A 16,954-nucleotide genomic window follows, 5' to 3' on the forward strand; every position below is an offset into this window, starting at 1 on the left:
ACATCATGTGCGAACGCACATTAACGAGCCGCCTTGTTTAACCTATATAACTATACGACATTCCTTTGAAGAATAGTATTTTGATTTTCCATTTCATTCTCTCAGTGCAATTCAATATTGAAAAAGATGTACTTAATCTCAATAATGTCTACCTTGAAAACTGTTGAATTAGCTGATACGTTTTCTTCAGTTTTAATTATTTCATCAAACTCGTCTCCGCCTATTTTCATTTGTGGTTGCTGCATTGAAGAGAAGATGAGTTATATTTTGGGCAGTTTTGGGGCGGTGACGACTGGGTTTGTATACTCGAGCAGTTTTTTACCCTCGCTCTTATAGTCGAAGGTACAGTCGTGGCTCTCTGCATATCTGTGCTGGGCACAGAACACTCCCTCACACCTAAATCAACACCATTCATCAACCCTATTCCAGCGCTCCCATTTTAGAGGAGTCAAACTATAGCCGATAAGACAAAAGTGAACAGCAAGTAGAAAAACGATCTTGGAATAGCTGATGCCTCCATTATACGAGAAACTAGGTTCCCTGGACATGTTATATCGATCAATACATAAAACTTAGAAAACTTCACTGTATATCGTGAATTTAAGCCTACATGGCAAAGTTCGTGCTGGTGGTTACAGTTTTTCTGGCGCCTAAAAGTTAAACAGTCTTCATTAAACTTTCTTGATCAAATTGGCATTAAAAATTATACCTCAAATTATACCTCAACACGACCCCTCAAAGCCATCGAAAAATTGTGACAGGACATTTTACAAAACACACAACTGGACTCCGGAATAGACTTAAAACTGAAATTGAATACTTAAGCTCTAGCCAACAACTAATCACCAATCTAAAAAACTATTCGCTTAATATGATATTACAAAAAAAAAACAAAAGTACAAGTCCAACGAGATGAGCAAAACCATTTTCATGAAATCATTAAACATAACCGACTAACGTCGGGCGAATTGCTCTCAAACGACCAGCGAGCGGTTGGCTTTGTCAGCAACTAGCCACGGTTTAGTGATGCTAGCTTTAGATTATTTGAAGGGGCATAAGGTGAGCGCAGCGGGGGTGCAAAAGTGAATTGGGGGACTGGTCTGTGGGGGGGGGGGTGTTGTGGGATCAATTTCAAAGAACCGCCCTTCACACCATAAGTATTAAGTCTCCAAAACAGTTTCTGTTAACCGCATACTTGAAGAGTAGTGAGCTGAACGGCTCTAAGAGAACTTAATGCAAATTGGGCACTACCTCTTTATCCCGTTCCTGACGACGAAAGTCAACTGGGTCAGACGAAAAATCGCCCAAGCGTAAAATTGCATCAGAGACAAACAGGATTAATATATTTGCAACACATGGCTTTTGAGAGCAATTAACAACGGTTTCCTAAAAGTGCCTGTTAGATCATTTTTGATATTAAAAAATATTTCAACTATAACTCATTAATAATGACGATCAGAGATGGTGACATTACGCCACATAACAGCAGCTCACAACAAAAGAGAGAGAGAGAGAGAGAGAGATAGAGTGAGATAGAGAGAGATAAAACTTGAACGAAAGAGAAGGAACCAAAACCTAACCGACAGAGAAATAGATAGGAATATTTTTCATGAAGGGATTCGACTCTGCAACTTCAAGTTTTCAAGCCTAGTTATTAAATAAATCATATAGAAAACTGAAAAAAGCAAATTTAAAAAAGTTTTTAACTTCGCAGTAAAAAAATTTAAAAACTATTTTTGTTTCAAAAAATCTGTCAAGTAACCCATCTCCGAGACTTGAAAAGTTTCGTTGGCCAGTAATGGTCGTTAAACTCAGAAAAGGACAAAAAATATTGAAAGATTTTGAAAATAATAGCAAATTTCAACAAAATCTTGCTAAAATTCAGGATGTTATTATCTTAAGAACCATTTCATCTCAAGAAATTATCCAGTATTTCTTTTTCAAGCCTGAAATAGTTTCACTGGTTCAAAGATCCATGCACTTGGAACAAAAATTTTCCAAAAACTGGAAAATTTGATATTTTATCCGAAAATTACTAAAACTTAAATCATAAAAATATCAAAAATATTTATCAACATCCCATTAACGCTAGAAACGCCCGTTAACGCAAATGCTTATTATCAAACCTTTGAGGAGGTCCCAGTTCCCCTGGTACCGCAAAAAATTCAAAATTTTGAAAAAATGGAAATATTTTAAGAAATTGCTTAAATTCGTTGTACTAAAATCTTGAAAAACATTCCATTACATCTATAAACTATGCAGTAGAATATTTTAAAACCCTAGAGGACGTTCATTGGCTCTTGAGGCTAGAGAAACATCAAAAATTTGAACAAAAATCAAAATTGTTAGTTTTATTAAAAAAACTTGTGATATTACGAAGTTAAGAATTAATCCATGACCAACAAAAATTTTCCAGTAAATTATTATAAAACCCTAACGGTAATTTTCTGACCCTCGAGGCTCAAAAAACTTTAATACTGACTATAAATGTAAAAAAAAATTGAAAAAAATGGCAACAATTGTCAAAAAATGCTAGAATTCGTGATGTTAAAATCTTGCAAGACATTCGATCAAAATCTGAAATTATACAGTAACCTATTTTTGACCCCTACAGGACGTTCCTTGTTTATGGAGGCTGAAAAAGACCAAAAACCGACAAAATTTTTCAAAAAACTTGAAAAAAGCAAATTTTATCAAAAATTGTTTAAATTTGTGACATTAATTAGTTGAAAAACTATATCATGGCCAATAAAAATTTTTCAGTAACTTACTATCAAACCGCTTAGGATGTTTCCTGGTTCCAGGGTCTGGAAAAACCTGAATAAGGATAAAAAGTTAAAAATTTTTAAAAAATTGCACGTTTTGTCAAAATGATAAAATTCGTGATGTTAAAATGTTGAAACCATTTTATTACCACTAGAAACTATGCAGTAACCTATTATTAAAACCTAGAGGAGGTTCCTTGAAACCTAGGGTTGATAAAAATCAAAAATTGTCAAAATTTTCCATTTTTTAATTCCGTTTTCTTTATACTGATTCCGTTCATGTTAGATTGCTTTGCTGAGCAACAGATTTTTATGAGCACTTTAAGCATAATGAGCGAACAATGAAACTAGCCTAGAGTCAAAGATATTTTCAGCGAAATGTCGAAAAAGAGGCAAAATGAGGTAAAGCGAAACAAATAATTAAAGCGAAAATTTTGAGCGCAATACTAGCCTGCCGAGATGAGGAGGGCTATTAACAATAAAATTCTGTCAGATATCAAGTACTATTATTGGTCGACCAAACTTTTTTCCTGCACAAATCTTAAATACATCAGAACCGGAACAGAACAAAACACGGACTGACATCAGAATTTATCTCAACCGAATGTTGGAGCGATTTAATTTAGGTGGGGGGGTACAGGCTACAGAAATGTCTAAGGGTGGAAAAACCTCAGACAAGTGTGGGGTTTGAACCCCAATCTCCCAGATTACAGTCTCTCACATCAACCACTAAGCTGCAAGGACCATGCTTGCTTATCCCTCACAACAATTTAGCAATCGATTAACTTTCTGAATGAGATTAATTTCAATCACTCCAAAAATTCAAAAAGTCAAGCGTGAAGAATCGAGAAATGAAATCGAAAGAATAAGCTAAGAGAAAATCGTCAAGCAAAAAATTAAATGAAACAAGATACACACGTTTACAGTATATAAATGGCCTCAAACTTCGTTCGAGAACAATAAAATTAAAGATCGAGAAAAATGATTTGCAAAATTATTGTTTACTGAAAAAGAATTGCCAACAAACCTCAAGAATTGTGCCCTCATAGTGTTTGAAACCTATATGTGTCAGTTATTTTCAGTTTACAGAAGAAGCACTCACAACATTGCGTTAATTTAAAGCTGGAGAAAACTACAAACATCTTACGATGATTTAAAACTGCTGCATTCTGAGCAATTATAGAGAACTGTTTTGATGTCAGTTTGTAGTTGCACATACCCCTGTTCTATGTAAATGAGAAGCCATGGGGCTAGTATCAATACCAAAAAGCATTAGGGATGGTTTCTAAAACATCTAAAATTGGGCTTTATGGGTTTATCTCAATCCTATTCGTCGTTTCAATGACTTTGTTCATTTTGAATTGCTCTGCCGAACTGCTGTTTAAAAGCTCTTCAAGCAGAATGAGAGAAGAATTAAACTAGCCTAGAACAGCAAAGATATCAAGCAAAAGGTCGAAAAAGCGGACAAATGAGGTAAAGCGAAATAATATTCTATTCGACGATTTAAAAAAGTAAAGAGGAGCATCATAATAGCCGGCTGAGTAGATGAGAGCGGCTATTAAAAAGAATAGATGTCTATACAAAAAATGATTCATTCCAATGAACACTCAAACTAACAAAACGAAAAACGTTAAATCAACTCTGATTCAATTCATCTAGTAGAATGAAAGCAATTTTACCAAGCGTGAAGAATCGAGAAGTGAAATTAAAAGAATGTTCCAAAAGAAAACCGTCAAGCAAAAACTTTAATAAAACAAGATAAAAAATTAACAATAAAAAATTGCTTCAATCTTCGTTCGAGTGCAATTTCTTTTTTTTAAAAAAAAAATCAAAAATCGATTAGCAAGCAAAACGATATGCGAAGTTAATGTTCACTGAAAAAGAATAGCGAACAATGTCGGCAATTTTGCATGTTACGTTTGCATTACCATAACATAGAGCTCTCAAATTGAGGACATAAACATTGACGGCAGATTGCCGGAAACTAGCCGCTGTTGACACACTTGCTGCATGTCGCGATTGAAACAGAAAGAGATAAATTGACCAATTTTTTTCTTTTAGTGTCGAAAAGTGTTCTAATTTGTCGCGCAGTTTCAGTTAGACTCTAAAACTACACTTAATTCAGCTTCTAGACGGAAAGCTAATAAGCTTAATACCAATGTTGGCTAGCAAACACTCTAATGAACTTTGATAACCTAATTCTCAATGATTTAATGACCGGGCTTTATCCCGTCTTTTGATTTTGTTCTTTTGACGGTATTCACCACATTGCATAATTCAATGCGTGAAATATTTTAAAATCCATTCAGTTGAAACAATGCGTGAGATAAGTCAGAGTTAAACGTGAAAATCATTACTCATGTAAAAACGATAAACGTGATCAAAATGTAAAGCGAATTTTAAAGGAGAGCGCCTTAATAATAGCCGTTGGGAGGCTGACGGCAACTCTTAAAAAGACGAAGAAGTTTCACAGAAATCTTGATCAACTTTGAATAACGTGAATTTAAGCCAAATCTAACAAAAGAATGTCAAAAAAACGTGAGAACATGTACCAACTTTGTGGATTAAAAACTCCTAAAAATGACCTTTTCACCTTGAATTTAGGCAACGCTAGAAGCTTCAGCACTCTAAACACTAAGAAGTTTCACAAAAATCTTGATCAACTTTGAATAACGAGAATTTAAGCCAAATCAAACAAAAGAATGTCAAAAAAACGTGAAAACATGTACCAATTTTGTGGATTAAAAACTCCTAAAAATGACCTTTTCACCTTGAATTTAGGCAACGCTAGTAGCTTCAGCACTCGAACACTACTAAAACCAGCTAAGAGACTCCAATGACACTAAATGACTAGTCAAAACTAAATTTGTAGTTACACACATTACTTTTTAATAATGCGAGGATACCAGAGGGTTAGCATCGATAACTATGAACATCAGCGAGTGTCCGTACAACTTTGAAACGCAAAATTCAAGTAGCGAGCATATAAATTTGGTCTTCATGGTTTTATAACGTTTCTATTTTGGATTTAGTTTTTCGGTATTGAGATTGTTCATTTAGAAATAAACAAAAAAAGTTGCTCCAATAAGGGTGAAAAATGACATCGAGCTCGCAGTTCAGTCGAAATTGCAGGAATGAATAATTAGACATAACTGACTAACGGCGGCCAAATTTCTCTCAAACGACCAGCGAACGGTTGACTTCGTCAGTAGCTAGCCTCGGTTTGTTGAGGCTAGTTTTAACTTAATTGAAGGAACGTGATTTGAGGGTAATAGATGATATGACGCTAAATAACAGCAGCTGAAGTGCGGCATCAACAAAACAGCTAATGAAAGAGAGAGAGAGAAAGAGAGAAAGAGATAGTGAGCGACATAAACCCAGAACAAGAAAGAGAAGGAAAGAAACCCCAAACAACAGAGAGAGAGAGAGAGAGAGAGAGAGAAAGAGAGCTAGGAATATTTTCCATGATGGGATTCGACTCTGCATCTTCTAGATTTCTAGCCTTGTTATTAATCAAATCATATAGAAAAAAATTTGAAAGTGCAAAACTCAAAAGAAGTTTCCACATTTTGCAGTGAAAAAAATTCAAAATACATTTTTTGTCTCTGGAGTTTACTGAGGTAACCCATCTTCAGGACTTAAAAAATTTTGTTGGATAGCAATGATCGTTAAACTCAAAAAAGGACGAAAGAATTCAAAAATTGAAAGAACAAACAAATTTTATCAAATCTTGCTAAAATTCGTGATAATACTAACTTCAGAACCATTTCATAATCTCAAGACCACTCAGTATCCTTATTTCAAGCCTTAAATAGTTTCTCTGGCTCATAAAGATCCATAAATTAGGAACGAGAATTTTTCGACTCATAAAGATCCATAAATTAGGAACGAGAATTTTTCGAAATTGGACAAAATTTAAATTTAATCAAATTGCTAAAAACTCGATTCATTAAAATACTGATAAATATTCCATTAACTTCATACCAAACCTCGGAGGAGGTCATTCACCGCCAGGTGCCGGAAAAACAAAAAAATCAAAAGCATTCAAAAAAATTCTTAATTGAAAATACTTCTAAAAATTGCTAAATCGTGATATTAAAATCTTGAATAACATTCTAATACTACTAGAAAAGATGCAGTAACTTATTATGAAACAGTTGAGGAGGTTTTGTGGCCCTAGAGGCTGGAGAAACCTAAAAACCGACAAAGTTTCAAAAAACCTGAAAATTGCAAATATTTTTTTAAGAAAATTGCTTAAATTCGTGACAATAATATATTGAGAACATTCCATTACATCTAGAAACTATGCCGTAACCTATTATTAAACCCTAGAGGAGGTTTCTTGGCTCTTGAGGCTGGAGAAACCTAAAAAATGATAAAAATTTTCAAAACTTGAAAATTGCAAACAATTTTTTAATAATATTAATTAATTTCGTGATATAATATACTAAAAAGCATTCCATTACATCTAGAAACTATGCAGTAACTTATTATCAAGCCCTAGAGGAAGTTCCTTGGCTCTTGAGGCTGGGAAAACCTAAAAAAGACAAGAAATTTTCAAAAAACTTAAAGTTGCAAGTTTTGTTATCAAGAAAAAGCTAAAATTTGAGATATTAATTTGTTGAAAACTATTATATGGCCAGTGAATTTTTTTTAGTAATTTATTATCAAACCCCTAAGGAATTTTTCTGGCCCTTGGTTCCGGAGAAATTTGTATGATAAAAAACAAATTAAAACAAAAATTTTTGTTTTAATTAATACAAAAAAATATCAAAAAATTGAAAAACAATTGCAAGTTTATCAAAAAAAGCTAAAATTCAAAAATTCATTATGTTAAAATGTTGAAAACCACTCCATTACAACTAGAAACTGTGCATTAATCTCACATCAAACTCTAGAGGAGGTTCCTTTACAGCTAGGGCTGAAAAAACACAAAGAAATGACCAAAATTTTTTAAAAAACTTGAAAATTGCGAAAATTAGTAAAAATTTGCGTGATTTTCTTTGGATTACCAAAACATACAGCTCTCAAAAAGGTCATTAAAATGTACTTAACTCTTGCAAAAGTCCAAAAACTCCAACAAGTCGAAAAAAAAATGCAATATTTTGGGCTCAAAAACTATTCTCGCTCACTCTATTAATAAACAGCTCCTTTCAAACAGAAAAGGTATTTTTACGCACTAAAAACTAAACATGCCGGATTTGCAAAAATGGCTAAGGTAGCGTCTCGAAAGATACACAAAGAGAAATTACTGAAAACAAACCCAGCAGACTGCTGGAATATGAGTTGATTCTCAATACCCCAATTGGGATTAAAAGAATAGACTAAAACTATACCTAATTCAGCTTACAAACTGAAAGCGAATAAGCTTAAAACCAATGTTGGCTAGCAAACACTCTAATGAACTTTGACAACCTAATTCTCAATGACTTAATGATCGGGCTTTATCCCGTCTTTTGATTTTGTTCTTTTGACGGTATTCACCACATGGCATGATTCATTTCGTGAAATAATCTAAAATTCATTCAGTTGAATCAGTGCGTGAGATAAGCCAGAGTTAAACGTGAAAATCGTGACTCATGTAAAAATGATAAACGTGATCAAAAGGTAAAGCGAATAAAAAAAAGGAGTGCGCCTTAATAATAGCCGTTGAGAGGCTGATGGCGGATATTAAAAAGACAAGACGTTTCGCAAAAAATCTTGATCAACTTGGAATAACGTGAATTTAAGCCAAATCAAGCAAAAGAATGTCAAATAAACGTGAAAACATGTACCAATTTTGTAGATTAAAAATTCCTACAAATGACCTTTTCACCTTGAATTTAGGCCACGCCAGAAGCTTCAGCACTAAACACTTGAACAATACTAAAACCAGCTAAGAGCCTCTAATGAAACTAAATGACTACTGGGCATTACCTGTTTATCCCGCTTTGAAATATCACAATAATGGAAAAATGTACAAAAACATCTTTTATAAAAGAAAAAAACAGCACCAATACAATGCAAATATTGGATTGAAAAAAGGAGAGGGCCTAAATAATAGCCTTTGAGAGGCTGACGGCGGCTATTATTAAACAGCCCCTCTTCAAAACGAACTGGCCTATCAGAAAAACTTATCTCTCCCAATAGCAGTCAAAAAAATAATTCTAAAAGTTGATGAACCAAAAAGTATTTTTACGCACAAAAAACTTAACATGTCAGATTGCCAAAAATGGCTAAGGTAGCGGCTCGAAAGATACACAAAGAGAAATTAATGAAAACATACCCAGCAGACTGCTGGAAAATGAGTTTATTCTCATTACCCCAATTGGGATTAAAAGAATAGACTCTAAAACTATACTTAATTCAACTTACAAACTGAAAGCTAATAAGCTTAATACCAATGTTGGCTAGCAAACACTCTAATGTTAACCTAATTCTCAATGACTGAATGATCGGGCTTTATCCCGTATTTTGATTTTGTTCTTTTGACGGTATTCACCACATGGCATGATTCATTACGTGAAATAATTTAAAATCCATTCAGTTGAAACAGTGCGTGAGATAAGTCAAGAGTTAAACTAAGAGTTTAAATTAAGAATTTAAACTTAGAGACTAATTGAAGCACAAGAAACAAAAAAGCCGAATTTTAATTCAATTTGTAGTTGCATAAACTACTTATTAATAATGCGAGAATACCAGAGGGTTAGCATCGATACCTGAAAAAATCAGAGTGTCACTACAACTTCGAAAAGCAAAATGCAAGTAGCGAGCATATAAATTTCGTCTTAATGGGTTTATAACGTTTCTATTTTGGATTTAGTTTTTCGGTAATGACATTTTTCATTTTAGAAATAAACAAAAAGTTGCTCCAATAAGGGTGATAACTGACATCAAGCTCGCAGTTCAGTCGAAATTGCAGGAATGAATAATTAAACATAACCAACTAACGGCGGCCAAATTTCCCTCAAACGACCGGCGAACGCTTGACTTGGTCAGTAGCTAGCCTCGGTTTATTGAGGCTAGCTTCAACTTAATTGAAGGCACGTTGAGTTGAGGGTAAAAGATGATATCACGCCAAATAACAGCAGCTGAAGTGCGGCATCAACAAAACAGTTAATGAAATAGAGAGAGAGAGAGAGATAGTCTGCGAGATAAACCGAGAACAAGAAAGAGAAGGAAAAAAACCCCACCCAACAGAGAGAGAGAGAGAGAGAGAGAGCGAAATATTTTCCATGATGATATTCGACTTTGCAACTTCTAGTTTTCTAGCATTGTTAGAAATTAAATCTCACAGAAAAAAATGAAACTGCAAAATTCAAAGGAAAAGTTTCCACATTTCGCCGTGAAAAGAATTCAAAAAACATTTTTTGTCTCTGGAGTTTACTGAGGTAAACCATCTTCAGGACTTCAGAAATTTTGTTGGCTAGCAATGATCGTTAAACCCAAAAAGGACGAAAAATTCAAAAATTGAAAGCACAAACAAATTTTATCAAATCTTGCTAAAATTCGTGATAATAATAACTTCAGAACCATTTCATAATCTCAAGACAACCCAGTATCCTTATTTCAAGCCTTAAATAGTTTCTCTGGCTCATAAAGATCCATAAATTAGGAACGAGAAATTTTCGAAATTGGACAAAATTTAAATTTAATCAAATTGCTAAAAACTCGATTGATTAAAATACTGATAAATATTCCATTAACTTCATACCAAACCTCGGCGGAGGTCATTGACCGCCAGGTGCCGGAAAAAACCAAAAAAAAAATTAAAAGCATTCAAAAGAACTTGAAATTGGAACACTTAAAAAATGCTTAAATCGTGATAATAAAATCTTGAAGAGGAGGTTTTTTTCGCCCTTCAGGCTGGAGAATTCTAAAAACCGACAAAATTTCAAAAAACCTGAAAATTGCAAATAATTTTAAAAAATGCTTAAAATCGTGATATTAAAATATTGAAAACAATCCATTACATCTAGAAACTATGCCGTAAACTATTATTAAACCCTAGAGGAGGTCTCTTGGCTCTTCAGGCTGCAGAACCCTAAAAAATAATAAAAACTTTCAAAACTTGAAAATTCCAAACAATTTTTTAAAAATAATACTTAATTTCGTGATATTAATATAAAAAGCATTCCATTACATCTAGAAACTATGCAGTAACCTATTATCAAACCCTAGAGGCTGTTCCTTCGTTTTTGAGGCTGGGAAAACATAAATCACAGGCATTTTCAAAAATCTTAAAGTTGCAAGTTTTATTATCAAAAAATGGCTAAAATTTGAGATATTAATTTTTTGAAAACTATTAGATGTCCAAAAACAGTTTTTTTAGTAATTTATTATCAAAACCCTAAGGAACTTTTCTGGCCCTTGGTCCGGAGAAATTTGTATAATAACAAAAAAAATCAAGAATTGAAAAACAATTGAAAGTTTATCAAAAGATAAAATTCATTAAGTTAAAACTTTGAAAACCATTCCATTACAACTAAACTGTGCAGTAATCTAACATAAAACAATAGAGGAGGCTCCTTTATAGCTAGGATGAAAAAAACCCAAACAAATTACAAAATTGTTTAAAAAGCTTGAAAAAAAATTGAGAAAATTAGTAAAAATTTGCGTGTTTTTCTATGGATTACCAATATATAGCTCTCAAAAAGGTCATTAAAAGTACTTAACTCTCGCAAAAGTAAAAAAATTCCAAAAAGTCAAAAAAACAAAAAATTGCAAAATTTTGGGCTCAAAAACTATTCTCGCTCACTCTTCTATTAATAAACAGCTCCCTTCAAACAGAAAAAGTATTTTTACGCGCAAAAAACTAAACATGTCGGATTGCCAAAAACTGGCTGCGGTAGTGTCGTAGATCTGCAGTCTCAAAAGATACCGAAAGATAAATCACTGAAAACATACCCAGCAGACTGCTGGAAAATGAGTTGATTCTAATTGCCCAATTGGGATTGAAAGAATAGAAAAATCGAAGACTGATTGTAGCACAAGAAAAATAGCGAATTTTAATTCAATTTGTAGTTGCATAAATTACTTTTTAATAATGCGAGGATACCAGAGGGTTAGCATATACACCTGAAAACTGATACCTTACAAACTGAAAGCGAATAAGCTTAAAACCAATGTTTGCTAGCAAACACTCTAATGAACTTTGATAACCTAATTCTCAATGACTTAATGATCGGGCTTTATCCCGTCTTTTGATTTTGTTCTCTTGACGGTATTCACCAAACGGCATAATTCAATACGTGAAATAATTTAAAATCCATTCAGTTGAATCAGTGCGTGAGATAAGCCAGAGTTAAACGTGAAAATCGTGACTTATGTAAAAATGATAAACGTGATCAAAAGGTAAAGCGAAAAAAAAGGAGTGCGCCTTAATAATACCCGTTGAGAGGCTGATGGCGGATATTAAAAAGACAAGACGTTTCGCAAAAAATCTTGATCAACTTGGAATAACGTGAATTTAAGCCAAATCAAGCAAAAGAATGTCAAATAAACGTGAAAACAAGTACCAATTTTGTAGATTAAAAAATCCTAAAAATGACCTTTTCACCTTGAATTTAGGCCACGCCAGAAGCTTCAGCACTCGAAAACACGAACACAACTAAAACCAGCTAAGAGCCTCTAATGAAACTAAATAAATACTGGGCATTACCTGTGTATCCCGTTTTGAAATATCACAATAATAGAAAAATGTACAAAAACATCTTTTATCAAAGAAAAAACAGCACCAATACAATGCAAATGTTGGATTGAAAAAAGGAGAGGGCCTAAATAAAAGCCTTTGAGAGGCTGACGGCGGCTGTTATTAAACAGCTCATTTTCAAAACAAAATGGCCTATTAGAAAAACTTATCTCTCGCAACAGCAGTCAAAAAAGTAATTCTAAAAGTTGATGAACCAAAAAGTATTTTTTGAGTTTATTCTCATCACCTGTTTATCCCGTTTTGAAATATCACAATAATGGAAAAATGCACAAAAACATCTTTTATAAAAGAAAAAAACAGCACCAATACAATGCAAAAGTTGGATTGAAAAAAGGAGAGGGCCTAAATAATAGCCTTTGAGAGGCTGACGGCGGCTGTTATTAAACAGCCCCTCTTCAAAAAGAACTGGCCTATCAGAAAAACTTATCTCTCCCAATAGCAGTCAAAAAAGTAATTCTTGTTGATGAACCAAAAGTTGATGAACCAAAAAGTATTTTTACGCACAAAAAACTAAACATGTCGGATTGCCAAAAATGGCTAACGTAGCGTCTGGAAAGATACACAAAGAGAAATTACTGAAAACATACCCAGCAGACTGCTGGAAAATGAGTTGATTCTCATTACCCCAATTGGGATTAAAAGAATAGACTCTAAAACTATACTTAATTCAGCTTACAAACTGAAAGCTAATAAGCCTAATACCAATGTTGGCTAGCAAACACTCTAATGAACTTTGTTAACCTAATTCTCAATGACTGAATGATCGGGCTTTATCCCGTCTTTTGATTTTGCTCTTTTGACGGTATTCACCACATGGCATGATTCATTTCGTGAAATAATCTAAAATCCATTCAGTTGAAACAGTGCGCGAGATAAGTCAAGAGTTAAACTAAGAGTTTAAACTAAGACTTTAAACTTAGAGACTAATTGAAGCACAAGAAACAATAAAGCGAATTTTAATTCAATTTGTAGTTGCATAAATTACTTTTTAATAATGCGAGAATACCGGAGAGTTAGCATCGATACCTGAAAAAATCAGAGTGTCACTACAACTTAGAAAAGCAAAATGCAAGTAGCGAGCATATAAATTTTGTCTTAATGGGTTTACAACATTTCTATTTTGGATTTAGTTTTTCAGTAATGACATTTTTCATTTTAGAAACAAACAAAATAAAGTTGCTCCAATACGGGTGAAAACTGACATCAAGCTCGCAGTTCAGTCGAAATTGCAGGAATGAATAATTAAACATAACCAACTAACGGCGGCCAAATTTCCCTCAAACGACCGGCGAACGCTTGACTTGGTCAGTAGCTAGCCTCGGTTTATTGAGGCTAGCTTCAACTTAATCGAAGGCACGTTGAGTTGAGGTTAATAGATGATATCACGCCAAATAACAGCAGCTGAAGTGCGGCATCAACAAAACAGTTAATGAAATAGAGAGAGAGAGAGAGAGAGAAAGAGATAGTCTGCGAGATAAACCGAGAACAAGAAAGAGAAGGAAGAAAACCCCACCCAACACACAGAGAGAGAGAGAGAGAGAGAGAGAGAGGGAGAGAGAGAGAGAGAAAGAGAGAGAGAGCTAGAAATATTTTCCATGATGATATTCGACTTTGCAACTTCTAGTTTTCTAGCCTTGTCAGAAATTAAATCGCACAGAAAAAAATGAAACTGCAAAATGCAAAGGAAAAGTTTCCACATTTCGCCGTGAAAAAAATTCAACACCATTTTTTGTCTTTGGAGTTTACTGAGGTAACTCATCTTCAAAACTTAAGAAAATTTTGTTGGCTAGCAATGATCGTTAAACTCAAAAAAGGACAAAAAAATTCAAAAATTAAAAGCACAAACAAATTTTATCAAATCTTGCTAAAATTCGTGATAATACTAACTTCAGAACCAATTCATAATCTCAAGACAACCCAGTATCCTTATTTCAAGCCTTAAATAGTTTCTCTGGCTCATAAAGATCCATAAATTAGGAACGAGAAATTTTCGAAATTGGACAAAATTTAAATTTAATCAAATTGCTAAAAACTCGATTCATTAAAATACTGATAAATATTCCATTAACTTCATACCAAACCTCGGAGGAGGTCATTGACCGCCAGGTGCCGGAAAAAACCAAAAAAATTAAAAGCATTCAAAAAAACTTGAAATTGGAACACTTAAAAATTGCTTAAATCGTGATAATAAAATCTTGAAGAGGAGGTTTTTTTGGCCCTTCAGGCTGGAGATTTCAAAAAACCGACAAAATTTCAAAAAACCTGAAAATTGCAAATAAATTTTTAAAAAAATGCTTAAAGTCGTGATATTAACATATTGAAAACAATCCATTACATCTAGAAACTATGCCGTAAACTATTATTAAACCCTAGAGGAGGTCTCTTGGCTCTTCAGGCTGCAGAACCCTAAAAAATAATAAAAACTTTCAAAACTTGAAAATTCCAAACAATTTTTTAAAAATATTACTTAATTTCGTGATATTAATATATAAAAAGCATTCCATTACATCTAGAAACTATGCAGTAACCTATTATCAAACCCTAGAGGCCGTTCCTTCGTTTTTGAGGCTGGGAAAACATAAATCACAGGCATTTTCAAAAATCTTAAAGTTGCAAGTTTTATTATCAAAAAATGGCTAAAATTTGAGATATTAATTTGTTGAAAACTATTAGATGTCCGAAAACAGTTTTTTTAGTAATTTATTATCAAAACCCTAAGGAACTTTTCTGGCCCTTGGTCCGGAGAAATTTGTATAATAACAAAAAAAATCAAGAATTGAAAAACAATTGAAAGTTTATCAAAAGATAAAATTCATTAAGTTAAAACTTTGAAAACCATTCCATTACAACTAAACTGTGCAGTAATCTAACATAAAACAATAGAGGAGGCTCCTTTATAGCTAGGATGAAAAAAACCCAAACAAATTACAAAATTGTTTAAAAAGCTTGAAAAAAAATTGAGAAAATTAGTAAAAATTTGCGTGTTTTTCTATGGATTACCAATATATAGCTCTCAAAAAGGTCATTAAAAGTACTTAACTCTCGCAAAAGTCAAAAAATTCCAAAAAGTCGAAAAAACAAAAAATTGCAATATTTTGGGCTCAAAAACTATTCTCGCTCACTCTTCTATTGAGTTGATTCTAATTGCCCAATTGGGATTGAAAGAATAGAAAAATCGAAGACTGATTGTAGCACAAAAAAAGCGAATTTTAATTCAATTTGTAGTTGCATAAATTACTTTTAAATAATGCGAGGATACCAGAGGGTTAGCATAGATACCTGAAAAAAATCAGAGTGTCACTACAACTTTGAAAAGCAAAATGCAAGTAGCGAGCATATAAATTTGGTGTTAATGGGTTTATAACGTTTCTATTTTGGATTTAGTTTTTCGGTATTGACATTGTTCATTTTAGATTGCTCTCCTTAGAAACTGCTGTTCAAAAGCACTTTTAGCAGAATGGAAGAAGAGTGATACTAGCCTAGAGAAATCAAAAAGATTTCACTCAAAATGTTGAACAAGCTCTGAACTAAGGTAAAATAAAATTTTTATTCGACAATTAGAAAACCGTCGAATGCCGGCTGAAAACGCGAGGTCGGCTAAGAATAACCTTCACTTCGAGTGACATTCGAGTAGACCTTCTCCTTGAATTGATATAAAAAAAGTTATTGTGAAAGCGAGGAAAGTCATTTTTAAGGGTAAAGCCAAAAGCAATTAAAATGTATTCATGCAAACAAAGCAAAATAAAATTGCTCCCATCAGGGTTAAAACTGACATCGAGCTCGCAGTTCAGTCGAAATTGCATGAATGACTAATTTAACATAACCGAGTAATGGCGGGCAAATTGCTCTCAAACGGCCGGCGCGCAGTTGGCTTCGTGCGGCATCAGCAAAAAAGTTAATGAGAGAGAGAGATACAGAGAAAGATAGTGGGCGAGATAAAACAAGAAAGAGAAGGAATAGAACCCCACCCAACAGAGAGAGAGAGAGAGCTAGAAATATTTTCCATGATGATATTCGACTCTGCAACTTCTAGTTTTCCAGCCTTGTTAGAAATTAAATCGCACAGAAAAAAATGAAACCGCAAAGTTCAAAGTTTCCATACTTCGCAGTGAAAAGGAATTCAAAACCGTTTTTGGTCTCTGGAGTTCACTGAGGTAACTCATCTTCAAGACTCGAGGAGTTTTGTTGGCTGGTAATGATCGTTAAACTTAGAAAAGGACAAAAATATTCAAAAATTGAAAATAATTGCAAATTTTACCAAAATCTTGCTAAATTTCGTGATATCAATATCTTCAGAACTATTTCATTATCTCAAGACAACCCATTATCCCTATTTCAAGCATTAAATAGTTTCACTAGATTATAAAGATCCATAAATTTGGAACATGAGAATTTTTCGAAAAAATTGGAAAAATTTTGTCAATTTGCTAAACTCGAGTTATTAAAATGATGACAACCATTCCATTAACTCTAAAAACTATGCAGCGGCTTATAATAA

At 33.4% G+C, this 16,954-nt stretch overlaps 1 protein-coding gene across 1 annotated transcript in view; it reads right to left on the reverse strand.

Annotated features, from left to right (window-relative positions):
* Window positions 1-117: 117 nt before the first annotated feature.
* Window positions 118-16,954, reverse strand: part of LOC142334936 (uncharacterized) — a 35,016-nt gene continuing 18,179 nt past the window's right edge. The window contains exon 6 of the mRNA XM_075383264.1: window positions 118-396. Coding sequence (XP_075239379.1) covers window positions 261-396 — 136 coding nt within the window. The 3' untranslated portion in view covers window positions 118-260. The remainder of the gene's footprint in view (window positions 397-16,954) is intronic.

This window comes from Convolutriloba macropyga, chromosome 2 (genome assembly GCF_964194025.1).
Source record: "Convolutriloba macropyga chromosome 2, txConMacr16.3, whole genome shotgun sequence".
In the NCBI taxonomy this organism is placed as follows: Eukaryota; Metazoa; Xenacoelomorpha; order Acoela; family Convolutidae; genus Convolutriloba; species Convolutriloba macropyga.